The 27,974-nt window shown below is 42.6% G+C and overlaps 1 protein-coding gene across 2 annotated transcripts in view; it reads left to right on the forward strand.

The window, feature by feature from the left end:
- Positions 1-27,974, forward strand: part of GPM6A (glycoprotein M6A) — a 314,552-nt gene that overhangs the window by 112,198 nt on the left and 174,380 nt on the right. The window contains exon 1 of one of the 2 annotated variants that reach the window (XM_066573514.1): positions 3,155-3,555. The exons of the other annotated variant lie outside the window; for it this stretch is intronic. Within the exon in view, the coding sequence (XP_066429611.1) occupies positions 3,519-3,555 (37 nt within the window). The 5' untranslated portion in view covers positions 3,155-3,518. Of the gene's footprint in view, positions 1-3,154; positions 3,556-27,974 lie in introns of those variants that run through there. 2 annotated transcript variants of the gene reach the window in all.

The following is a 27,974-nucleotide window of genomic DNA, read 5'->3' on the forward strand; positions in this document are numbered from 1 at the left end:
GAAAGGCCTTTGCAACTTACTTTTGTCATAACTGCTTGCTTAGGTGCACCCCAATCAACTAGGGGCACCTCATTAGTGATGCCAATCTCACAGATTGAGAAGCACTGCTATAGAGGACATAAGTCCTTCACTTAACTAACCAACTAAGGGATGGTATGCTAGGCCCCGCTGTAGTGTCATAGGCCCTTGTTTGTGCAAACAAGAGTGGTTTATTTCTCACGTAAATGCATAACACACTTTGTGGTTACTGTCACTTCAAGCATAATGGTTACAATCTCTTGAAGAGGTACACAGCTTGACAGTTTCTCTCATGCTAGGTTGGACAATCTTTTTAACTGCAGAACAGTCGCAGAAAACTTTACAGCCTCTCTTTAGGTTTAAGGTCAGGCCATACTCAAGATGACTGCTGGTTTTGGCCTAAACTTTTCATGCCATATTTGGTAGGCCACCCCTTACCACAGCATGCCCAACCACTTTGAGTTTTTAATGCCACCCAGTTGTCTGACAGATGAGACAGATTTCCTTCAGAGAAATTGATCAGTAACAAACATTTTCTAGTCAATCAGATCAATATTAACCTAAATAGGACATAAATTCATATGTGTACAAGTCAAACTATAGTAAAGGCTGCCATTAAAATGATTAATTAGCAAGGTTTTCTTTTCTCCTCATTTTTGACATAGTGTTTATTAAAGGGGGTTGTGCCAACATGCACAACCCCTTTCACAATGTGCCGCCTAGGGTGAACAGCTGACTGTTCCAGGTCATCCTCTCAGCAGCCCTGATTAATAACTGGTTTTCCCAGGGGGAACCATAGTCAGCCACACACTTTCTCTGCAGCGGCTGCTGTAGGGATATTACAGGATGGCCATTCACATGAATGCCCATCTTGTAATAAAAGGATGGCACAAGGTCCACCAAAACGGGAGCTGCTCTTGCTGAGTAGTTCTCCATTCTGGGTCATCGAAGGAGTTTCCAAGAGGGGATCCCCATTGTATGGCAATCTTCACAGACTTCATCAACACGTTAAACCAAAACATAATTAATGCCCACAATGGACTAATATCTACATAAATTAAAATCACCAAAACAAGGGAAACAGAAAATAGGGCAAGTAACAGCAACAGAAATATGAGGATTGGAATGCTATCCATAACCAACTTTGGTGCGGGAGATCCTGCCTAGAACCAGTCACAATAGGGGCAGTCTCACGTCAAGAACCTAGAGGGCCCTGTCTGTTCCTAGATGGAGGATAGGAAATATGTTTAATGTTGATGGAAAGAGCAAATTAATACAACACAGTATAAGGAAAAAGTGAATATGTCCCTCACAGAACACATATCCACAGGAACTTAGCTGACAGGAGCCCGCTGCCTTCCCAAACACCTCTGGTAGGACAATAACTGGAGCCAACATTGAGGTGGACCCAGAGTAGATGTACTTCCAATATGGTTGTTTGGCCGGCTCCCTGTCGCACAATCAGTCCATAGCTCACAGGAGATGTTGAAGCAGGAAAGAGAAGAAGGGGACATCAAACACTGAGAAATTTTTGACAAACTGCAGTTAAGGGACCTTCCACTCAGGCCAGAATTAGGACGCACCTAAATACGCATGTAGAATAGCAGACAGCTTTAAAGCCATTTTCAATTCTCCATCAAAATCCACAGGTAGCCTGTGGATTTTGGTGCGGAATTTAACACGGCTTGCGCTGCATTGTGCGTTCTAACTCCGGCCCGTGTAAAAGGTTACTAAAGGACCTTCTACAGTGCCAGGAACCACCAAGGCATTTCTTAGGCAGATGACACCCAAGGGGTCTTCTATAGTGACATGAAAGGGGCACTCATAGGCGCCGAATGCAGAATGACAAGTGGCATGTGCCTAAGGCATGATCCTGTGGGCTGGCATTGTGACATCCTCCAGCTCCACTTCCTCATTGCGTCCGATGCGCTTCAACACCCACTTTATGACAATCATATGTGCTAAAACAACATATGAACAAGAAATGTAATGTTGCAACAACCCCTTTAAGCAATAGCCTAAATATTTTCAGCGGACACTGATGTTAGGTGACAACAACAAATCTCCATTTGAACATGGCATTGTGACTCACATACAGGACAAGGGGTGAATTTCACATGTAGTTCTAACTACCGGGAGAAGATGGTGGCTTTTGAACTAATGCTTTCCAGGATTTTATTTTCAAGTACAAAAAAAGCAAACATTTCAGAAATCCATTTTCCATTGCAGCAATAAGTAAATGCAAACAGTATATTGTTAGTTCAAAGAACAGCTGGGTGGAAAATGTTACAGTCTTAATGAATTCTTTGAAGAATTCTCCCCTAATCTGTTGAAGAATACATTGTCGTCTCCAAATGCTTTATTAAACCCCTCATTCAGTTATTTTAATGTGCAACGTGACCACATCACAAATAAGGCATTATTGGGGATTTTGGTTCTGCTTAGCATGTGTATAATGGAGCAGCTTCGGTGTGAAATACATAAGGAATCAAGAATGCTGGGTTTTTTTTTCCGTACATGCTGTAAACAAGCAGAGACACAGAAGCGTTGTTCGGAATTATACCGCCACCTGAGAAATGTTCTAGATTGCCTGAGATGAGAAAATGAAAAGCTTGTCACTCAGACACAGACACGAGCTGCAGTTCTCCTCAGACTGCAGATTGTGATTTGCATTTCAAATCAGGCTGCCAAGCTTCCAAAATCTCCCTCAAAATGGCACTGCCACTATATATCCTTCCCTGTGGTGTATAGACAAAGGAATCCGTCCTTTCACTTCCAATGTATTTCAGTGTCTGCCAGCCATGTATATAGGAAACGAGCGCGCCAACCTATGTTTGTATCTCCCTATGACATCATGCTCGTGTTGCACACCTAGCTTCTTCTCCCATTCACTGTGCATTACAAACCGGTGGCTGTAAATAGCATCGTGATCAATAAAAGCAACACATAGAACCAGCAAAGCATGTAATTTGTAATGGGTCTAATTGGGAGAACAGCCCCTACTGCAGCAGACAGAGCCCACAGACATTTGGGCTTTTCCACTTCGCCAGCAAGTAGGGGGTATTTGCAGTTGGTGGTCTGTTTTCTGTAGAGCTACGCCCCTTCATCTGTTCTCACTGCAGCCTGTTCCCAATTTCAAGCTCAGAATACAACCCTTAGCATCTAGGCTGTAAATGCAATTGTAGCTTGAGACAGGAAAACTCCGCTTCCCATGCTACCTTCCCATATATAACTGAATGAGAGGCAGTTGCAGTACCTGCTCGTACTGGTGTACAATGGGAAGCTTTGAGCAGAGAAATTGATAATCTTCATGGAAGAGTAATTTGAATGAAATTCCACTTGACAGGCTGTCTCCAAGCAAAAGCCAGGCAGTGAGGGAGTGTGTGCAGAACACAAGGCTTGCTCAGCCACTGCTGTAGGTGCACAGCCACATATACACTGTAGCTACATCTCCTTACAGCTCTTTATTAGTTTCTTTCCAGCAAGAGAGAGAGGTGGACATGGAGGAAAACATGGAAGAAGGACAGACACAGAAAGGTAATGTGTTTATGTGATTACTACATATCCTCTTGCCTTGCAATATGTGCTGCCAGGATTAGCAAAACCCTCTTATTCTTTTTTTTTTTCTTCTGCAATGTGTATGTGCCTGGCAATGGAGACTATGTAACAAGGGGCTGTGAACCTGTTCCCATCCGAAGAACACTAATCTTCATTTATTTTAGCCTTTCACGCTTGCCTTGCTGGGAAAAATTAGGACCTTGGAGTGAACCGTGCAACAGACACTGAAATATGCATAGGTAGCTGGGCTCACAAAGAAATCAATGTAGCCATTAATTCCATGATTCAATGGAGCACAAGAATTGGGATAAAGATTTACATAGAGCTAGAGGGGTGAACATGATGAGTCTCTGTTCTATGCCATGGTTCTAACAGACATGGTATGTTACAGATTTGCTTATTGTGTATTACTAGACAGTAAAATGGCATATTACATGGCTGTTGTATCACCGTACCGTATGGTTGTTTATTGCTGTGAGCAACACTCAGATTCACCAGATCCACTTCTGCAGAATTGGCGTTATTGTATAATAATCTGCTTTGCAGATTTTAGTTTTGCCTTTAAATGATTATATTTAGTAGCTGATGCAGCGTGTCGGGGAATTATGCAAACTGGTCAGTGGGTTTTTATTTGCCACATCTTTCATCTGTGTTGTTGCACTCTCTCATTAGACCTGACCTACTTACGCTAAATGAATCCAGTTTTTTTTTTTTTTTTATGCCGACTTGTTTTTCTATGTCTTTGTGCATGAAATTAAAGGGGATCTTGCTTATGACAACCTGCTTCCAGCAGGTGTATAGCAATATGTGTACATTCCATTCATCACGTTCTGCCACCGTTATGATAGAAACCAGAATGATTATTAATCAGAAAATGATTAATGCATTTTAATTAAAAAGGCAGTGGGAGGGGTTTATCATGAAATGATACAGACACCATGATGCTTCAGGCAAAGCTATCTTTTTTTTTTTCCCCTTTATTTTATAATTTTGGTGGCCATGTTGACGTATTGTTTATTATATGTAAGCTTTTTAGATTTCATCACACAATTTAATATGTCGTCAAGGAAGCCAAGCCATCATGATGGACACTGTTGCTTTGCTACGTTTGCTATTGTGCTTGTTGCTTTTCTCTATTTACATAATACATTGGTGTCTGTGTATCCTGCTGTAATACCTGCAACAATATTTGTCAATAGGATTATTTGATGTTTTTGCCATGTAAGTTTATTTTGCTTATTTGCTATTAAATGTGAGCTTGTAGAAAGGGTAACATTAAAGGCTTTGTCTTCTGCACTTTATACATCCTCCATTGCCTAAAATACATAGAATGAAGATTTACAGATCCAGTGATTTCTACAACACTGACATCCTGTGGTAGCTGTGTAATTGTGAAGAGTTGCTGAAGTTTATGATAGGCACTAATTGTACACAATTTCATGCCTCAGGTCTCGGATTTCTTACTAGTCCATAGTCAATACATCTTGGCTGAACCCATCTAAAGGGCAAAAGGCCTGCTGTAAAGGAGAAGAACATATTATGGAGGGAATATTTCCATATGCTTCTATGAAATATTTTTTTATTGAGTAAATTAAGAAATATCTTGAATATTTACGAAAGCTTAAATGGTGTAATTTTATCAATCTCATAATGGCCAATTTGCCTACATCAAAGGATTTGTTAAACTCTTCATCTTCATTGTGTGGAAAGTGAAGCTTCTTCTAGTGATGGCGGTGACCAGGGAAGTACCCTTATCAGTAATTTCCCCTCCTATCATTGCATCAGCATTTTGCAATCTTTCAATATCTATTTTGCACATAACTAAGTAGGAAATGTCTCTTATTTATATAGCACTTTGAGTTTATATTGGCTAGATGAGAACTATTTTTGCAGTATTAACATAATATGCAAAATGTGTCATTACAAAATATTTGTAGACACTTAAAGCGTACCTGACAGCCTGTTTATCACTGTTTTGCTGCTGATTGCACCCAGTTTGAGCTGAGGTGGGGGTGGGGGGGTATAAGGGGAGCATGTCCTAAGCCAGCCATTTTGCTAGTACTGTACTGGGACTACTATTCCCACAATTCCCCTGCTTCTGTTCATAGCCTCTCACCAACCAGCTGCAAGGCTGCATCTGAATGCCCGCCCCTCTGTTATATGTATGTACCAATTAGCTGTGTCCCTGTCACAAGAGAAGCAAAATGCCTAACCACAGGCAGTGGATTGCAAAGGTGCTGGAAGTGAGACCCCTATTGGTATGGACTTCAAACTTGATTTTCAGTGGTAAAGCAAAAAAAAAAAAAAAAATTTCTGCAAATATAGTGAAAGATTGGTGATACACATAGGCTGTTAGATAAGCAGAAGCTATGTAAAATGTTGGTGTCCATTTAGGCAGATGTCCAGTTTCAGTATAAAACTGATATATAAGTCAGTGATAATGCTTCCCTTCTATAATTTTTCCTTTAGTGCTAGCTGCTTGACTGCTTTTTTGCTCTGCTCCATTAGAGCACAGCTATGATAGTGAATGCTGCTTTGCCTAAACTGATTCTGAGGAATTCTGATATGATCAGTAGGACAGACTCTTAGGCCTCATGTCCACAGACAGAGCGGGATACGCCCGTGGTTTTATGCGGTGGGAATCCTGTGGGGATAAACAAAAAGCTCCTCGCGGTCTCCATTAATACTATATTAATGAAGACCTCACGCCGTGGAAAAACGTTGTCAAATAGAACATGCTGCGATTTTTTTTTTTCTTTCCTGTGGCGTAAATCCGTGGCAGAATCCCGCATGTGACGACTGAGCCATTAGGTTGAATAAAACCTAATAGCTACATTATTCCATTGTGGATTTATGCCGCGGGAACCGCAGTGCAAATCCGTCCATGGGTAATAGCCCTTACCTATGCTTTAGTCTGGGCTCACACGGGACAAATTTGCAGTGCAAATTCCGTGCGGAATTTCTGTGCGGCAAATCCGCCCACTGCTCCTAATCCCGGGATTAGCCAGCCATGTAGACGAGTTTTTGCAAAAAATCTCATCCGCACGAGGCGGCCAATCCATCACGGAAAAGCTGCGCTACGGCTCGGAATTGACTGCCGCAGCATGTCAATTCTTTTTTTTTTTTCCATTGCGGCCTCTCTCCTCTCTATGGGGAGAGAAAACCGCATTGGAATGCTGGCGGCCAAGCCGCTCCAAAACCCCCAGCGAACTGCCGCGGGTTTTGAAGCAGCACTTACCCTGCGGAAATCTTGGTTTTTTTCAGTGCGGCCAAACCGCAAGATTTCTGCAGGATTTCCATGTCATGCTTCCACATGAAGTATTTAAAGCACTGATTACCATTATAGTAATGCCATAATAATAATAAGCTGCAAGCAACTAAATAACTAGTGAGAAAAAGACTATCAGTAACTCCCTTCTTTCTGTAGTTCTCCCTTTTTATCCATGTTCTCTTTCTTAGAATTGCCGAAACTGGAGCCAATGTCTCCCACTCTCAGCTGCAGCTATAGAAGTGTATAATATCCCTGCAGCACTACCACAGGAGAAACGCAGCATTACACATCACTCATTGAACTGAATTGGGTGTATGTGTCGGGAAAGGATGTGAAAGGTCCTCCAGAGATGTTTTCTTGCAGCCACTCCCCGCTTTGGCTGATAAACGAGGGTACTCAGTAGGAGACGTGCCTCTATAAGCTCAGAAGTCTGGTAGGCTTTATTCTCACGGGCATTGTGATTTTCAGCCGACACATCACGGCCAAAAATTGCCTGAACAAAAGAAAAAGGTGCAACCAAGTCACGGCTAAATCTTGCATTTTCTCACCCATTCACACGGTTGGGTGTGGTGTATATACACGGAAGCCAAGAATTTGTTGGGCTTAGTGATGTTAAGCCGTCTCCCCCTCATTCCCCCTCCCTTTGTTGGCTGATAGCGGCAATAGAAGCTCTCAGAGAAGCCTATGAGAGTTGCCAGCAAAGCGAAGGGGAGGTAGTTTAGCAGGGCTAGCCACTGCTAAAGTCCCTCTCCCTCCTTTTGCCGGCAGCTTCCACAGACTTCTATGGATGATGCTGGCTGATCCCGGCCAAAAGATAGAGCAAGAACTATCTTTTTCGACCACGCGTAAAAGTGGCCGGCCAGAATTGGCAGCATATGTGCTATCTTTTCCAGACGGCCGTATTTACACTCCGGAAACTTGCCCATCTGAACAAATACATTGGAGTACAATGCTTCACATCGCCGTGCTTTTTGGCCGACGTTTTATCATAGCAAAATAGTGGAATAAAACGTTTGTGTGAATAGGGCCTAATACTGTTTTTGAAAATGAGTTTTCTAAACCAGGCCACATGTATATAAGGCTGGGCTCACACGGGGCAGATTTACTGTGGAAATTCCGCTACAGCAAATCTGCCTGCTGTTGCTAATCCTGGGATAAGCCAGCCATGTGGATGAGATTCGTCAAAAATCTCGACCACATGGGGTGGCCAATCCATTGCGCCAAAGCCGGCGGAAGCCAGCACTGCGGCACGGATTCCCAGGACGCAGCATGTCCATTTTTTTTTGCTGCAGCCACGCTCTCCCCTATGGGAGAGCCGGCCGCAACAGAAAAGCATGTGGTGAAGCTCCAAAACCCGCTGCTAAGTGACTGTTTAAGGCTTCCTTCATATACATACATTTTTGTCCCTAAAAAGTCGCATATTAAAAAAACTGCTCTTTTGTTCTCCTTTCTTTGTTTTATGAATTGGCATTTGTGTTTTTGAAGACATTTTTTGAGGCAACATTTTTTAAACTCAGTTTTTAACTTCCATTAAAAACTATAAAGAAGCCTATGCACAGACAGCAGGAAAAAACTCCAAACCTACAACCTGCTGCAATCACACTTGTGCACCAGAAAATGTACAAGTAAAAAATAGCACAAAAATGCACAATTTGCAGTGTCTTGCATATTTTCCTATTGACTTACAGCTAAAATGTGGCAAAAATACCTAGAAAATACCATTAAAAATCTTGGTGTTTTTCAGAAAACGCTGTGCAGGAAAGCAGGTTTAGATATGCTTAAAAAGCAGATGTTTTACAGCAGCTGCTTATGACGTATCAGGTCACCTTTGGTTGAGCAACAAGGTTGACTACGTACCAAACATGGTCCAAGTGTCCTTTGCAGAATCTCCTTATTGATTGTAGCTAATCTTTCAATGGCAAGGCTGTATCTAGTTATGTAGTGGTTCGGCCAGATCCACATGAGCATATGTGTATTTGCATGCGATTTGTACTGCGTTTTTTGCACATCGGGCGTTGCGTATTTGTGCGTGCAACAGCTTTTTTTTACTGTAATGATTGCACGTGCAGAAGAATATGCAACTGTTCTCAGCCATTGAAATGACCAATTAGTTTCATGACTTCACAATGTTCTATTTCACAAATACACAGGGAAATGGAACATGCTGTGTATTTTTTTGCACACGCAAAATATGCGCTCGTGAACACATTCATTGAAATCAATGGGTTCTATTCACTGTGTTTAACGTGCGCAGGTTTTGCACATGAAAATAAGCCATGTGGATCCGGCCTTGGCATGTGCAATTCCATTGCGCAAAAAATATGCAGCATTTTCCTATGCATTTGCTTTGTACATATGTTTTATAGGTTATTTTAGCTCTACAGGGGACTAGTAATGTCATTTCACATAGGGTGTGCTTTGTTGTAATTTGTGCTCACTTCACTGCATACTAGACATAACGCTGTACATTGCAGCTCACTCCCCAAAAACTCCTGATTTCACAGTACCCTATCAGTAGATGCATGTATGTGTCTATTGTGGTCACCCAGTAGGTGTCATGTGAATCCATCCAAAATTTTGCTGATGATAATTTTCTGTTCAGTCGAGGTCGACTTCCAGTCACTTTGTGGTTCATCATTCTCCATGCTTTCCTATCCTTGACCGCTTCTTTCAGTGCTTACATGTGTATGTTTGTATCTGCCTTGACTGTGTCTAGCCAGTGTGTTCTTTGGCGTCTTCTTCTTCGCGTCCCACTAATTGTGCCGAGCATCACTGTTGTTTCCAGAGAACTGGCCCACATGATATGTCTAAAGTATGAGTGCCACTGTTTGGTGATTTTACCCTCTAGCAATATTTTTGGCTTGATATGCTCTAGGACCATCTTGTTGGTGGCCATTGCTGACCACGGTGTGCACAGCATTCTTCTCCAGCACCATAGTCTGAAAGCATCAATTTTCCTTCTATCTGCCTTCCTGAGTGTCCAACTTTCAGATGCGTATATGGAGATTGGAAACACGATTGCATTTATTATTTTGATCTTTGTTGCAATGCTAATATCTTTGATCTTCCATATCCTTGCCATTCCTTACATTGCACTGTGGCCAAGCATCTAGCAAATTCTACATGTATTCAATTTGTATTATAAGAAACTGGAGACCCTCACTAGATTTGCAGAAAGATAACACAGGATTATTGAATAGGTGATTGATGTACAGTGAACTTAAAGGGGTTCTGTCATTAAAAGAAAAAAGTCTATACTCACCTATTTCTCCCCAGGCAGTCTACTTACTCATCTTCTCCCCGCAGATCTTCCCTTGGCTCCTGTAGTCCTGGGGAAGGGGGGGGGGGGCAAGGGGGGATGGCATCACCTCACCTCCAGCTGGCTATTTCTTCTGCTTCCTGTGACGAAGTGTCCATTCACAGACAGTCTTCTTCCTGCCGGGGAATGTACACTACGTCACTAGTGACATAGCTTTCACAGCCTAGCAAGGAATGCCGAGCTTTTGAAGAGACTGCGCATGCCAGCTGTCTCTGCAATAGATCAGCATTCCTTCCTAGCCAGTGAATGCTACGTCACAGGGACATAGCATACATTGTTGGGCAGGAAGAAGAATGTGAGGAATGCACGCTTCATAACAAAAGAAGAGCATCGGGATGGCTGGAGGTGACATGACCCGGGGGACTGGAGAAGATCGGCGAGGAGAAGATGTGGTAAGAAGAGGAGGAAAAGGTGGGTGTAGAATTTTTTTTTTAATGACAAAACCCCTTTAATGGACTCCATAGGAACTACTCTTATGGCATAACTGCAGCAGGGTGTGAAATGTTATGTCAAAATGTCAATTTCCTAGGTAAGCTACACAAAATGCTCATATTTTCAACCCTTTTTTGTAGATAATGGAAATGCATCGTGACTTGTAAGCCTTTGAAAAGTTTTAATTACTCATCTTCTTAATGTGACTTTTTTTTTGTAGTTCATTGTTATTACATTTTAGCTTATTACAGGATGTGTGACAAAAAGCTTAGCATAAATTTCATGTTCATTAGAGGTCTTGAATGAAGCACTAATTAAAACAAAAGCCGTTACCAAAGCAAAACCACTTTTTAAATCCCAAAAGTTACCAAAATATGTCATTATGTACTTTAATTTACTACATGCACTTCAAAGAGGCATAAATGTAACAGCCATTAGGTAGCCGGTGAATGTTGCATCAAGGAAGCATCCACACCTGAAAAACCTTGCCATACACAGAATTCTTGGATTATCCAAGTGTGCATGTTTAGTTTATGCCATTAAGAGGGTAGGAACTTCTGATTTTGGCATGTCTTTGGGGAAAATAGTAGTGTCGACCTAAAATTCCTGTACAGATAAGGTAATTAACAATTACCCCTACAGCACTTGGACAAGTGGGTTTGTTGCTAATTGTTAAGATTAGAGATGAGCGAGCACCAAAATGCTCGGGTGCTCGTTACTCGGGACGAAATTTTCGCGATGCTCGAGGGTTTGTTTCGAGTAACGAACCCCATTGAAGTCAATGGGCGACTCGAGCATTTTTGTATATCGCCGATGCTCACTAAGGTTTTCATTTGTGAAAATCGGGGCAATTCAAGAAAGTGATGGGAACGACACAGCAACGGATAGGGCAGGCGAGGGGCTACATGTTGGGCTGCATCTCAAGTTCCCAGGTCCCACTATTAAGCCACAATAGCGGCAAGAGTGCCCCCCCCCCCCACCCCGCACTGTCAGCATAAAGATCATTCTCCTCTGCCATAGCTGTAACAGCTATGGCAGAGAAGAACGATGTTAGCCCATTGAATTCAATGGAGCCGGCAATACAGCAGGTTCCACTGAAAGCAATGGGCTGCCGGCGTGCGCGGGATGAATTGTCGGGAAGGGCTTAAATATAGAAGCCCTTCCCTGCAATTCATCCAGAAATGTGTAAAAATAAAAATATATACCGTATATACCGGCGTATAAGGCGACGGGGCGTATAAGACGACCCCCCAACTGTCACCTTATACGCCGGGAATACAGCGGAGCAAAGAATAAAAATCATTACTCACTTCCCCCGGCGTTCTGCGGCGTTCTGCGGCGCTGCTGCAGGCTGTCGCTCCCTCCTGGTCTCCGGCAGAGCATTGCTTTCTGGACGCAGGGCTTGAAATCCCCACCTCCAGAAAACACACGTGCCTTCAGCCAATCACAGCCATTCAATGACATCATTGTCATTGGCTGTGATTGGCTGAAGGCACGTGTGTTTTCTGGAGGCGGGGATTTCAAGCCCTGCGTCCAGAAAGCAATGCTCTGCCGGGGACCAGGAGGGAGCGACAGCCTGCAGCAGCGCCGCAGAACGCCTCAGAACGCCGGGGGAAGTGAGTAATGATTTTTATTCTTTGCTCCGCTGTATTCCCGGCGTATAAGGTGACAGTTGGGGGATCGTCTTATACGCCCCGTCGCCTTATACGCCGGTATATACGGTATATATTTTTATTGTAACACATTTCTGGATGAATTGCAGGGAAGGGCTTATATATTTAAGCCCTTCCCGACAATTCATCCCGCGATCGCCGGCAGCCCATTGCTTTCAGTGGAACCTGGTGTATTGCCGACTCCATTGAATTCAATGGGCAAACATCGTTCTTCTCTGCCACAGCTGTTACAGCTGTGGCAGAGAAGAAGGATTTGTCTTCTATATGTTCTCAATGGGGTCTGCGCTGCTGCCGCCGGCCCCATTGAGCACATATAGAGAAGAGAACAGGAATTGCAGATCGCACATAGGTGCTATCTGCGATTTCTATGGCCTAAGAAGGACCGTTGGGGTTCTTGAAGCCTAAAATCACTCCTAACGCTCTCCCTATAGCAGCTCCGGCATCAACAGCACTTTCCCTGAACTATGTCAGAATGCATCTGTGGCGAGCCGCGGGCGGGCAGATTTTAATACTCGGGTGACACCTAATTTCACGAGCCACTCACTGCAGGGGGGTGGTATAGGGCTTGAACGTCGCAGGGGGAAGTTGTAATGCCTTCCCTGTCTTTCTATTGGCCAGAAAAGCGCGCAAATTTCTCAGGGAAGAAAACGAAAGTGACTCGAACATCGCGTGGTACTTGTCTCGAGTAACGAGCATCTCGAACACCCTAATACTCGAACGAGTATCAAGCTCGGACGAGTATGCTCGCTCATCTCTAGTTAAGATTAATGTTTAGGTTAAAACAGATTTTTCTTAAGGTGCGAAGTTGTCCTGTGTACTCAAACAAGTACCCTAATAAATTGGTACATGAAAGACAAAAAAAAAAAAAAGAAAATACAAATATATAGATGCAAGAATATAATATGAAACCAAGAAACGAGCCAAGGAAAAGGTGAAGACAGTCTAGAGAGCATAGCACAGACCATAGAACTCTGTATTTCCAAGAGTTGCCCGAATCCATCAAGGAGATGGGTAAGAATAGCTGCCTCCTTCCAACTTGCTTTGCACATATTAATTTAGATACTGTAAACCAGGGGTCCCCAACTTTAGTTCTCAGGGACCACCAACAAGTCATGTTTTCAGTATATCCTATAGTAAGAACACCTGTGGCAATGTGTGATGCACTGACAATAATTACATCACCTGTGCAACACTGAGGAGATCCTGAAAACATGACCTGTTGGCGGTCCCTGAGAAGTGGAGTTGGGGAACACTGCTGTAAACAATTCAACAAACTATTCATATGGAAGGTCCATAAATTTGTAGATGTTTTGCATTACATCTACCTCTGTTTTATCCAAGCTTTCAAAAGAAAAAGCTTGCACATGTCTGGTTGAATTGATTTTTTACATGAATGGTTACTACTTCCTCATAAAAGTACTTATGTTACAATAAATGCACGGACAATAACTTACTAGGGAAAAAACGTACAATCCTTGGCAGATAGAACAGTTTTTAGGCTTGCCTTATCTCCAACTTTCTATCTTTATGTACTTGAGTTCAAGTTTTCAACCTTACAGATGTTTTCTTTTAGATGTGAAATGCTCTCAGCTCCTCCAGTATGTCCTTAATAGCTGATATTTTCTCATGGAGTATCAATAATCTCCAAGAACAGGTGCTGCGGAGGTTATTCCAAAAGCATTTTAGATGATTTTTCAGCTTGGTTTAGAACAATATCTGGACATTTCTAAAGTCTGCTTCACTTTTAGAGTAAAAGGTTTTATGCCTTCATAAAATGCAATAGTTTTTGATTGATGAAGAAAAATGTAAACTAATACAGTGTTCCATAATCAGTGGCCTGAACCCACTGCATGTGGTTCTCCCGCTAATGGCCACGGTAAATAGTATTGTGCCATAGTGGCATATATGCTCTAGTATACACTGAACGGACAATGCATTAGGAACAGCTGGCGCATGACATCTTTTGATAAGTAACATGGTACCATGTGATGGTTGCATAACCATCTGCTTTCAGATAGTGTACTGACCTCTCTTCTCATCAGAAGAAGGCAACATTTGGCAGTCCTGTGTAAATGTGGTGACTTGATTGACTTTGACCACGGGTAGATTATTGGTGCCACTATTCTTGAAACAGTTACACTTGTTGGCTCTTTTTGAGCCACATTATCAAGAGTATACCAAGACTGGTTAAACCATGGACAGACATCTGACAGAAGTGGCAGGACACGGGTAATTGATCCTAGAGGGGAGTGTCGGGTGGCACATTTGGTATCTGTGGACTAACTGACCCAGCAGTACAATAATTGGGAAGCTAGACAAACATCCACAATGACCATATGATGTACCATGCATTGACTGGGGTCCAATAGCTGAAGAGTGATAAGGATGCCCCTGCTGACCCCACATCATCACCAACAACGCCTTGCATGGGCCCAGAAAAGATATCAGTGGACTTTGTGCACATGTCAGAAGGTCATCTGAAGTGATAGTAATTGGTCCCATATCCTGTTAAACCATATGGATGGTAGGGTCTGCATTTAGCATAAACAGCAAGAAAGCATGTTGTTCAACAGGCTGGTAGTAGTGATGTCATTGTCTGGACAGCATTTTCCTGGCATGGCTAAGAACCATTGGTCATCATACCATAATCCTTGAATGGTGAACGCTAAAGGGACCTGTTAGCTGACTAGCTGTTTCATATCTTCAGGAAGTCTTCTACTACAGTGCCATCTTTCAACAGGGTAATGTTGAGATCCATGTCATGTCATTGAGCTCAGATCACTAGGGAGTGGTTGGAGGAAATGACAGTGAATTCTTCATATTGCCTTGCCCCCCAACTCACCAGACTGTAACCCCATTGAACATGTTTGGGATATGCTGGAAAGGGCCATGAGATCTGCCCCCACTTAACTACAAAATGTACACCAACTGATGTAGCTGCTATAGCCGGCATGGGTTGAGTATAGAGAATGTTCGCCACCTTGTGGAATCTGTTCCCCGATGTCTTTAAGCCGTGATTGCCCAAAATGGTGGACCAACCCATTTTTGAATAGGTGTTCCTAATGCAGTGATCGTTCAGTATACTGTAAATGAAATGTAACTGAAGGGTCAATACTATATAGTTGTCAAGTAACGTTATTGTAAGCACCATGTTCCACAGTCAAATCTTTGCCCTTTCCCCTCGTACCATAAATGTCTAAGTGGCATTTTAGGACGTACATTTATTGTTTTGGAGAGATTTAGTCTTGGTCTCTGGAGTAATAGCATCTAATAAGCTGTGCATTACTGCCCATGGTATAACTATTGTATAACATTCATTAATTGATGATGCGGATCTCTCAGGATTTGGCAGCATATTGTATAAATTATGTTTATTAGCCTGATGGCTATTACAGACCAGTTGCTGAGTAGTGATTATGAATACCTGAGCTATAGATTTTCATTTCATGTCTCACTGGCAGTTACATCAGTGCAGTTTCACTTGCTGCCAAATAATTAATTATATCCCACTAGATAAAGGCTTGACATTTACTTTATAGAAATAATAGCTCTGCTGCCTAACAACTCAATGTGAATCATATGACTTTTCATCAGAACGGTGCATTAGTATGAAGAGGTGGCCCTAACCATATTTCTTTTGGAAATTTCAGACAAAATGATTAAAATTGTGTCTCATGAATACCTGTTAATAGTTAATCTAGTTATTTGGCATCGTAGATGTCTAGTCTTACTTAGAATCCAATTTTTTTTGAATTACACCCATTTATTGGGAGGTGTGAAGTTAGAATATAGAAGTTTTTCAGCAGCTTGGGTGGTACTTTATTTCAGTAAAAACATGGATAAAATACCCAGCATGACTAATTTAAACACCTGCATGTTGAATGCAAAAGCTCTTATGCAATGACTAAGCGCTCCTGCTCGAAACATGCAGGCGGACTTCACTATAACCAATGGCCCTAGTCCTTCTTAACAGAAACACCCCCACGCCATAACAGAACCTCATCCAAACGTCACTGTTGGGATGATGCAGTCATATAGAATCGACTCTCCAGTCAACCACCGCAGCCAAGCACGGCCATCCGATCAGAACCCTTCACATGCCGTTCCCTAAGGATGGTTCTGGTACTAACGGATCTTCCAATGGCCTGTGAGATCTGAGTGAGTGTTTTGGCAGATGATCTACATGATGCCCTCATACCTTGTACAAGACTTTGTTGTCCACGTTCTGGGAGTTTATGAGGCCGCACTGCACACATACCAGACGTTTTCCATTTCTAGTGGAAGCTCCAAAAGCGCTGGGATGTCCTGTACCGATTGGTTGCTCAGATGACATCCCCGTCGTCACATTCTGATGGTTTAGGTACTGGGATATACCTGTGTGATACTCTCCTTTATAACTAATGCTGACATATCCAAATTGCCTATCCCCTTCACCTAACAACACAGCATTGGTACGTGTCCCAATACTTTGGTCAACATAGTGTAAGGTTTTTGCCTCCCCAGACAACCCCTTTAACACTGTCTACTTTATCAAATGCTAAATCTAGTATCTCTTTTTTTTTTTACATATCATTATTAGTTACTTGTTTGGTTTTCTTTTACTTTTTTGTTCATTTTTCCAGTGGCGGACACAGACTACATATGGAAATTGTGCAGAACAGTATGTGAACCCCTATCTTTCCAACGGTTAATTACATGAGAGAAGTGAGTCATAACGCAACTTCTTCATGGCTCTGCCAAAAATCCTTTGCCAGTTATTGATGGAAATCATTAGCAGAGAGCTCTCCATGCAATCTAATTGAGAACAGAGAGACCTATTACTGTTTTAGCAGCGGGCCAGGCCCATGTGGGGATGCATGGGTTGCACTTATGATATATCTGTCCCTGATTTTTACTACATGGAACTAATATTCTTAAGGCTCACAGCCTTATCCTTATTAATATGATCTAAATAGTCCAATGCTAACATTTTCATGTGTTAATAAACTGAAGGGAAACTGATGGCCTCTTTATTAACGGTTTTCTTGTATCTACAGATATTTTTCTAGAAAACACAAAAAAGTAATACAAATTTGCATTGCAAGACAGTACCCAATATTGTACCCAATCTATGTACCCAATATTAATTGAAGGTGGTGTTCACGCCAATCTATGCAGAGAAGTTACCTGGAGAGAGCCTGTGCATGCACTGACTTCTTCCTTTAAAGCCACCTGTCTTCTTGCAGCATGTGTCTCCTCGTCTTCAGCTTAGCCAGGCGAAGCCAGGGAGAGTGTAGACATATGATAATGAGCCTATCACCATCTGTCTTTCAGAGAATACTGAATACATTAAATAAACGGAATATATTAACTATAATTGTGTATATGAGGTTGATATTTAATGTTGCCTGTAAATAGCTTTGACATTTGTTTGGTACTGTAGTTTTTTGTGGTAAAATTCAGTTGCTTGGAGCTATTTATTCCTGGTTGTAACTTATATGCTAAATGTTTGTTTACAGTGATTAATAATACATAGAAGTAAAACTTTTCTGATCTGCCTGGCAGGTAACATATCAGCCAGTGGATTGGACTATCCATTAACTCACACTATTTCGTTATATAAAATGACACCCTAGCTTTTCCCCATAGTGGATGCGCCCACGCCAAAGTCACGACTTACGATTGACCGGTAGATCCTCAGGTATCTTCTACAGATGACTCCCGGTTGTACGCTCTGTTCCTATGCAGTTGGTGTTTTCTGTACAGGTTCCTGGGTAAGTCATGTCAACTCCTGTGCGGGACCTGAGCAAGGCAGGGTGACTACATCAATTGGGGTGAAATAGACACATATACAAAAAGGTAGAATTTTTTGAAATTGAAGAACCATTTTAATTGTAGATTTGTGATAGATATGCCCATATTCTAAACCAAAATGTCTTTGCTTAGCATCGACCAGGGGCTTATTAGTAACTTGGGCTATAGATTGTTCTCAAGCATACTAACTATACATTTCGGCTTCATTTTAAGACACGTTTGTTATAACTATCATCATTTTAACACTCAGTGCATATCTTTGTAATGTTGATTATAAGTACATGGTATCAAATCATCTCCTGGAATTCCTCCCTTCTTGTTGGGCCTTTGGGCTTCTTTAAAGCAGTTCTGCAAGTTATAAAACTTATATATTGACTAGAGTATAAAGCAGTTACAGAGTGTCTCTCACTTCACATGACCTGTCCTGCATTGGGCATTAAACTCTTAAAGGGGCTATCTAGGAAGTGCCCGCCGGGATACATCGGGGTGGAAGTGGAAGAGCTGCTCCGATCTCTGGGTAGTGGCCGGTTTTCAAAATTGCAAGCGCAGATTTAATTGAAATACTGTGCTTGTAATTGCAGGCTTAGCTCCCATGAAGTTCAGTGAGAGCTGTGCTTGCAATTATGAGTCTTGGCTACTACACAGGGGTCGGAGCAGTGCGTCCACTCTGACCCCAATGTACCCTGGTGTGCGCTTCGTGGATAATCACTTTAAGGGCTCTTTCACACGACTGTATGCGTTTTTACGTTCTCTCGTCAGTGCCATAAATTCACATGAATGGACAACTTTCCACGATCACGGACAGAGATAATTAGCATTTTCTTGTCCATTTACACAACCGTGAGCGACGTTTTTAGCGAAAAAATGTGTTGCACCTCGGAAAACCCTTGCTTGGCATAAATCCCCAGAATGACTTAAAATGCCTAAATAGAGGCACCTGTAAGTTTTTTCACAGTGTTGGATGCTGCTAAACTACCTCCCTTTTTTTCCACCTCCCATAGGAGTCTATGGGAGCCGCCTCTGTGTATCAGTCAAAAGAAAGTTCCAGAACTATCTTTTTACCCACCGTATATTTGCAGCCACTGTATTTCGGTCGCGTATGTTCAATTTTTTACAGTGCGATGTTTTAACGTGCCATATATTCGTCCGTGTGAACGAATGCATTGGAAACCAATGCCTTAGATGGTCGCATATATTGGTCGGCCTCAAAAATGCACCGTATGTGCGCTCTTGTGAAAAAGCCCTAAGCTCTGTTCTCACCTGTGCTCATCATTTCTATTGTTTGGGTCCCTGAAAGGAACTAAACAACAAAAATGCCAAAAGCTGGTAGACAATGTGCATGAATGGTGTCCAGTGGCCTCCACTGACTATAATGGGTTAGTTGGGATCCCATCATGGCGCTCTGTATTTTACCAGACAACATACTATATCATGCTATAGTATTTTGATTGTAAATTTTGAGTCAGATCTGTGCCAGCGTCTTCAAACAGAGCTTCTGATGCAAATGTGAACAGAGCCTTAAGGCCCATTTACACGGGACGAATGTCGGGCAAACGATGCCTGACACTCGTCCCCGTGTTTACTCACTCCACGGCTGTCACACAGGAGCAAGTATCACTGGTTCTCTGACAGAGCGGCCAGCAGGGGGCTGGAGTGGTAGGAGGAGATTTCACTCCTCGCTCTCCCCCGCCCCTCTCCATTCACTTAACACAGCGACTGTTCAGTACTGAACGGCTGCTGTTTACACTGAACAATCAGCATTCAGCTCATCATCCATCGTTAATGCAGCCTAAACAAGGAAAGATGAGCTGAACGATGATCGTTCAGTGTAAACAGCAGCAGTTCAGTACTGAACGGCTGCTATATTAAGTAAATGGGGAGGGACGGGGGAGAGCGAGGAGTGAAATCTCCAGCCACCCTGCTGTGAGCCAATGATACTCGCTCCTGTGCAACAGCATGGGAGCAAGTACATGCAGGGAAAAGTTTCGGGCATCGTTTGTCTGACATTGGTCCAGTGTAAATGGGGCTTTACACAGCCTACAGCAAACATTTGTAATGCACTTTTCCCACAAGGGTCTCAAAGCACAACTCTTTGATTTGAATGGGCTCTGTGTAATGCTTAATTTCTCCTGTGTCAATGCCGCAGGGAAAATGGAAGACTTGCTGTCAGGTTCGCCCACTAATTATAGCTAATTGCCGGAGGTCCCAACAGAGACACCTGGTGATCACATTATTGCCAAGGGAAACTTCTAACAAGTTGTCGTGATCCAAATGGCATGTTTATGGTTTCTGTAATTGTATAATGGTCCAGATGAGCCAGATGATTAATTCTGTTCTTGTTGGTGCGTCCGAAGTAAATTTGGTGTAGATTTATTACTGGGTGAAGGGGAGAGGGATCCAGAATGCAAATTAGATCCGTTATGCATAGGCCATAAACATTCTATGAGTTAATATTAAGTTCATTGAATATTTGTCTTCAACTAATTGTTCTACTGCATGTACCATGTGCGTGCTCACAGCAATTATACCAGACAGATTCATGGAAGTACTTCTATTTTAGGGATCATTTGGAAAGGCAAGAAATAAAGGGGGGAAATGTAATGTCCCTAAATGCAGTAACAGCTGGTCCAGCACCAGACAACCCCCTATGGATGGCAATTAGACATATGGAATATTACTAGAACAATGGGATAAGAATAAAATATGAGAGTAAGCCGTAATTAAAGATTGGTCTGAGTTAATAGGTATAAAGTTTGAATTATTAATATTGATAAATTTTACTATACAAGATATAGTGGAAGCGAATGGTGCTGTATTAATAGTGCACCGTGTAATATAATTATTGTTTTACCCTTCTTGCCATTACACCATACATCTAATGTAGTTGATTAGTATCAAGAGAAGTAGTAATTGAAACCATTATATAGTTTAGATAAATAAATGAGGCCTGTGTGGAACTCAGCTTAGAATCGAAATACCATTGATTGTAGGACTGGGATAGGGCAGATACTCCAAAAGTTGAGTGTAAATGCCACTATTACTTGGGGTGTGACTAATATGAATATCCACTAAAGAACAAAACACGACTAATGAGAATACTATGACTGTTATTCTAAGATATTTTTGTTGTTCTATGATGTTATTAAACGTATGAGCGTCATGAATTAGGCTCTTTTCATACTATGGCCAAATTTATTAATACCGGTAATTCCAGCATCAGTCTTAGTATTATTTTCTCTGGTATTCGATGCACCTAATACATGAAGAGGCAAATGCATTTTGGCACCCCCGTGCATCTACATGGAAAAATTTGCAATTCTGGTGTAAAGTCTTCACTAAGCCTAACTTCACATGGGCGAGTGCAGTATGGGGCCCCCCCATTTATGCAAGGCGTTTTCATGGCAAAACAGCCTCGCATCACTTCAGGGAAGAAGCAATCCTCTGCCGTGGCTGTCACAGCTGTGGCAGAGGATCTTGGAGTTTCTCCCATTGCTTTCAGTGTGGCCAGCGCTGCTGCCGTCGGCCCCATTGCGAACAATGGCCGCTGCAATGCGAGAGAAACCAGAAAAATGGAACATGCCATGATATTTCTTGCATAGCATCAAATCGCGGCGCCATGCAGGAAAACATCGCTGATGTGTATGACCCCATGGGGTCCATATTTGTGTGAGATTTGTGCATCTCTCAATGCACAAATGTCACGGGATTTTGACGCACATTTGAAGCCGGCCCAAATGTCCTCATATGTTTTTAAACACCCCTTCCATTTCAAGTTTCCATCTTTTATGCCAAAAACTACATAGGGACAGTACAATTATGACAATGTGATGTCACTGGGACGCTGGAATGTGTGTATATATTACACAATTAGGCCGCCTACAGACGAGTGGGTCGAATCCGGCGGCGAGCGCCTCGGGACCCGACCCGAGCGCCTGCAGGGATGAGCGCTGCCGGGCACATGAAAGCTGAACTAGATGGATATTGCCTTCATTCTGCCTAACATACTATGTTACTCTGTTAATCCATCTTGGCATCTCCTCTGCTAGAAATGAATTTCACAACAGGCAGTGGACAGAGAGTTAGAACGAAGTGAGACCCCTAGTGGGCAGCATTAAGGAGTGATCTTTCATAGCAGAAACATACTTTTAGGTAAATAAAATGATTTTCCCTTTTGGTAGTTATCACATTGACTATCACATAAGCAAACGTCTGTTGAAAGTGTAGGGATTATTTTGTGTTTGCCCCAAGATTACTTTCTAGACTACATTGAGATAAATACCCTTATGCGTATGGCTCCATAAAAGCTCTACGTTATACTGAGCCATAATACGGCACAGTCTACGGGTCCATGCTGTGCTTTCATGTGTCTTCATATATTATGTTTCTATGTTTCATTAAATGCCATATTAGGGAGAATAGAGTACCTTAAAACAACTGTCACCATCTTCTTGCACTCCTCTCTGAGAGCAGCACAAGGTAGCAACAGTAACACAGATTACAGTACTATATCTGCTGTGTGGATCTGTGCAGTAGTTTTGGAGAAACTTACATTTTATCAGTAGCATCACATGCATACAGGACTACTTGAAGTAGTCCTAGATATTCGTGAGTTCCAGTCTAGCTACACCCACCCACCCTCCAGCCACTGATTGACTGCTATCTGCCTATTACTGTGCATCCTGAGAGAGCTGCCAGTCATTGGCTGGAGGATGGGCAGGGTGTGGCTAGCCTGCAGCTCATGAATATGCAGGAGCAGTTCTGTATCTGCCTGAAGACATAGCACTGCAATCAGTATGATGGGCTCTACCTTACGGGCTCTCAGTGAGGGCTGCAGAAACATGGTGACAGATTCCGTTGAATACGACGCTGTACAGTTATCACACAAACAGTGACACAGGGAGAGGGAAATTTATTAAGAGTGACACTTTGTATGTCCGCCTTATAGGGGTATTCTGGGATTTTATTATTGATGACCAACCCTCATGATAGGTGATGAGTAGTTGATCGTTGGGGATCTGCTGCTTGGGATCCCAAGCAATCAGTAGAATCTGTGCCTGCTCTTAGTGCATCAAGGTTGGATGTCCTAATGGGTGGTCAGGTCCAGAAATGTAATAGTTTCACTCCCATAAAAAATTGATGGGAGCAGAGCCTCCTATTACACTTCCGGCCTTGACAACCAATGACAACATATGGTCCCACTGCACTGACAGCGGACCAGAGGATCAACTGATTGTTGGGGATCCCGAGTGGTTCATCCTTGCCAATCAAATATTGATGATCTATCTTGAGGATAAGGCCTCTTTCACACGGCTGTAGGTGTTTTTACATGCGCCCGCTGGTGCCGTAAAATCGTGTGGATGGGGGCACAAATCTAACGTTTGTGCACCCGTTCAGATAGCACAGACCCTGGTGCATATACGCCCAGGCCACAATATCGTTGCCTCCCCTTCCCTCCCTCTCGCCGGCTCATCTTCTATCTCCTTCCCTCCAGCAGTTTGCAATGGGAGTGGAGCATGGAGGGCAGGAGAGAGGAGGAGAGAAGAGGGAGGGAGTTTAGCAGTCATACTGCTAAGCTCCCTCTCTTCTCCAGCCGCTGTTATTGGCTCCCATGGAAGCCCATGCAGCCGCCAATGTATTTCGGCCGAAAAGATAGTTCCAGAACTATCTTTTCGTCCCGGCGCTATATTGGCCCGGCCAGGCGTTTTTATGCTGCAGGAATACGACCATGTGATCTCATGCACTGGAATCCAAAGCATCAGATCGTAGCATACATCAGCTGGCCATGAAAACAGCAGCCAATATACACTTGCGTGAAAGAGCCCTAAGTTGTCAGTCGTTAAAAACTGGAATACCACTTTTATTTCAAGTGAACTGGAGTAAAATGCACTAAATTTAAGAGATGCGATCCTGTTCATAAATTTGGGGCATCCTTGGTTGTCTATGCGCGAAAGAATGAAATCTATGCCAGCCGATTAAGCCAGTATTAGTGGCAAGTCAGTGGGACGTATCACGAATTGTTGGAATCTCTTAAAAACGGTTGTTGTGCTGCTAAAGTGAACAGCGCCTTAGAAGTGCTTGTTAGAGTTGAGCCTAGTAGATGCCATGTCATATTTTGTGTCTTAGAATGTACCCATGTTGTTTGAAGGCGATGCATTGCTCCGTAGCTCCATGATGGAGATAGAATTGGAAATTAAAGTTAAATGTGCAATTTAAAATAATGCTACTGCCCTTGATGAATGAGTAAAGTGATGGTACCTATCAGAGGAGATTGTATGGGTTGGTTCCATTCTGGCACCTACACAGCACTGCAGCATTATCTGTATCCGTATGTGACCCCGCATTTAATAGTGCCCATCTTTTTTTTCTCCTTCTTCCAACACTTTTTAATTACGGTTCACATCTCTCATTTTCGCACTTGATGCCTCTTATTCTATAGTGTTGAGAGCAGCCTTCTGCTATATTCTTTTAATTATTTTTGGATGTGTTTGCCAAAAATTCGAACTCTTCTCGGTGCCAAAGTATTCATTAGCCTGATAACACTGAGTATTTTCATTTATGATGACATTTTTTTCGTGCCGTCATATCTGTCCTAGCACATCTGATATCATTTTAGAACTTTATTGTACTAGATCCTTTGTACTGTGACTTCTCCCCAGTGCTGTTCTGTGCAAGGCTACAGACAAAGTGATCTGCAGAACGTGGGAGGGTTATTAATGTCAAACTATTTTCTAGAAAACTCTTCTCATAGGGTAAAAAATGATCAAGGACACATTCAAACGAGTGTATTACAGATATATTGTATGGATCCTTAATAGAACACCTGAAAAAATGGATTCATTAATAGGGAGAGCTAGAATTGCTTTCAGTGGGGAATATAGTGCTACTTGGATGCACCCACCAATTGCAGACAGAGAGCTCGTGACTCATTTATATGGACCCGTAGGTACACAATGTGCCACAATAGCTTTATGTAAGTACTCTAAGAAAGGATAGGGGCATAACATAGATGTTTGCTAGTAAAAAAGGGGAAAAACTGATCCAGCGCTATATCTCAATATTCGTATCCTATATTGAAATAACAATAGTGTACTTGAAAGAGGTCACTTTGAGTATGCTTTCTTTACTTCATTCATAGCAGTAACACCATGCGGATTTCTGCTTCTTACATGCTGCTCTTCAACTTTGCAGTTGGGTTTTATGCTCTATCTCTTACTGGAACCACAACACAGAATTGAAATCCATGCTCCAGGGGCCCCAGGGGCCAATGCGCCATGCAATAGTATAGCGTATCCATGCCTATTGTACGCTATTGTTAATTCAATGTAGGCCACCAGTATTCAGATATAGCACTAGATCAGCCCTTTTGGGTGCACAGTGTATAGAAGACGTGTAAAGGCGAGATGTAATTTAGTTTTAGTTTCCTTTTAAGCTGAGTTCTCACGGGACGGAAATCCCGCGGCTTGGCCGCACTGAAAAGCTGTGAGATTTCCACAGGATGAGCGCAGCTTCAAAACCTGCAGCATTTTAGCGCAGGTTTTGGAGCGGTTCGGCCACCAGCATTATGTTGCGGCTTTCTCTCCCCATAGAGAGGAGTGAGTCCGCAACGAAAAAAAAAAGATTGACATGCTGTGGCTGTCAATTCCGTAATGCCGGTTCTGCCCTGCTTTGCCGCGATGGATTGGCCGCCCCCTGTGATTTTAGCAAAATGTCGTCCACATGGCTGGCTAATCCTGGGATTAGGAGCCGCAGGAGGATTTGCCGCACAGAAATTGCACACGGAATTTCTATAGAAAATCCGTCCCGTGTGAACACAGCCTTAATGTGACTGTTCTTAGCAGTAAAGGTGACACTGTGTGATATCTCCATTATACCAACAATGCATAATAGAGTAAGGCTGTATTTACATGGTCGATAGCGAGTGGCATCCGAGATTCTCTGCCGCAACTCGTCCGTGTGTTGTGCAATATCCGAGACACAGCACAATATATGTCCAATTTTCATCTGGAAATCGCACAAAATAGGGTTTGCTTTAGATTTACCATCACCCATGTAAATTAACCCATTGGGTTAATACATTGGATGAGATCTGTGCAAACACCTATGTGAATAAGCCCTAAAGCAGTTGATTACCACAGGGCACAGAGCCCAGTATGCTACTTGGATGTATTGCTGGACAAGTGCAGGGAATATAACATTGCTGGCCTCCCTGCAGGCTATGATCAGATAGTGGAGCGTTCTCTGTAATAACACGGTCATCATGTAATATAAACATTATACCGCACTAAACTGGAAGGTCAATTCCATTTTTACAAAAAAGACACAAAGTAACCTAGTATTGCGAAATCTTTGACTCCATTGCAAGACAGTTGTTTTCTATAAGGACAATCTGTTCCAGCTATGATCTCTTCTGCAAAAACACAGTAACATCTGTGTGTTATATTTTTAGAGCTTTAAGATGGCCAGACAAAAAAAAAAAAAACATGCCTTTTGTTAGTCGTAATTCACAATTCCATGGAAATGTAATTCAAGACATTTGGAGTACAGAAGAGATTCTGCCAAATATGAAACATATGAAAGATGCGCAGCATGTTGGGGACGCGTAGCATGCCAGATGCAGTCAGCGCAAGCATCGTACTACACTTCTCATACCAACCTGCCTGGTTATAGGTTGCCAAATGCTCAGAGAGATAGGAGCGCCGCACTGAACTCACTACAATCTTACATCTTCTATCTATGAACTCCATACAATGTTGCAGTTTGATCTCTGTGATTTAAGTTGTTTTGTTTATTCTGGAAATGTATATTTGTATAATTATGTAATATGTTCTTACAAACAGCAGCTTCATGCTGTACAGATCCCCCAGTGGTCAGCTGTGGTTGTATACTGTATCACATTTTGGACTTCATTTTCTAGTTGGTTTTTCTAGCATGACTTTTTGCGCAGGAATTCTCCAGTAAAAGCGATGCTTGTAGGTGAGAATGTGGGGCGGCATGGAGGCACCATATTTTGGCACATGGTGTTACAGACTTTTTAAACTTTTTGTTCTGCTGTAAAGAGTCAGTGCATGTGACAATGCCATGTGCATGGACCTTTAAAGAGTAATTGGCCCGAGACAATGACACATTTAGGGCGCCTTCATATGAGTGTATGCGGAAATGCGCACACTTCTGCACAACATATTTAGGCTATGAACAAGGTTGATTTGCTAGCATCTGCACAACACACTATACTTTTATGTGCACACAGGGCTAGAGATGAGCGAATCTACAATCTACTCGGTTCGGGTGTTTTTGAACTCGAGCACCACTTTTTCCAAATAACTCACTACTCGGACGAAAAGATTCGGGGGGTGCAGAGGGAGTGAGGGGGGGGGGAGAGAGAGAGCTCCCCCCTGTTCCCCACTGCTACCCCCCGCTCCACCACGCCGTCCCCCTGTCGGTCCCCGAATCTTTTCGTCCAAGTAGTGAGTTACTCGGAAAAAGCGGTGCTCGAGTTCAAAAACACCCAAACTGAGTAGGTTTGCTCATCTCTACGCTGAGCCTCTTCACATGCGGGTGCAACACACCCTGCTCTGATTTAAAAGGCTATTTAGCCTAATGAGGTCCAAATGTGTACTTTTCCCCAGTTTTGCTTTACATTTTGATCATCTCCCTGCATATTGCATGTGCATTTGCCCGCTTCCTACAGACTTCTATGAGGTCCTTTGGTGTGCAAATGCACATAAAATAGAGCATGTTCTATTTTTTTGCGTGTGCAAAAAATGCACATGCAAAAATAGGAAATGTGAATGAAATCAATAGGTTTTGTTTTTTGCTTATTGCGGACGCAAAATTTGTGTGTGCAAATATGCCCATGTAAAGGAGCCCTTAGGATATAAAAAAATGGGGAAAAACATATAATGAGTTAAAG

The sequence above is a fragment of the Eleutherodactylus coqui genome, chromosome 7 (assembly GCF_035609145.1).
Source record: "Eleutherodactylus coqui strain aEleCoq1 chromosome 7, aEleCoq1.hap1, whole genome shotgun sequence".
Lineage (NCBI taxonomy): Eukaryota > Metazoa > Chordata > Amphibia > Anura > Eleutherodactylidae > Eleutherodactylus > Eleutherodactylus coqui.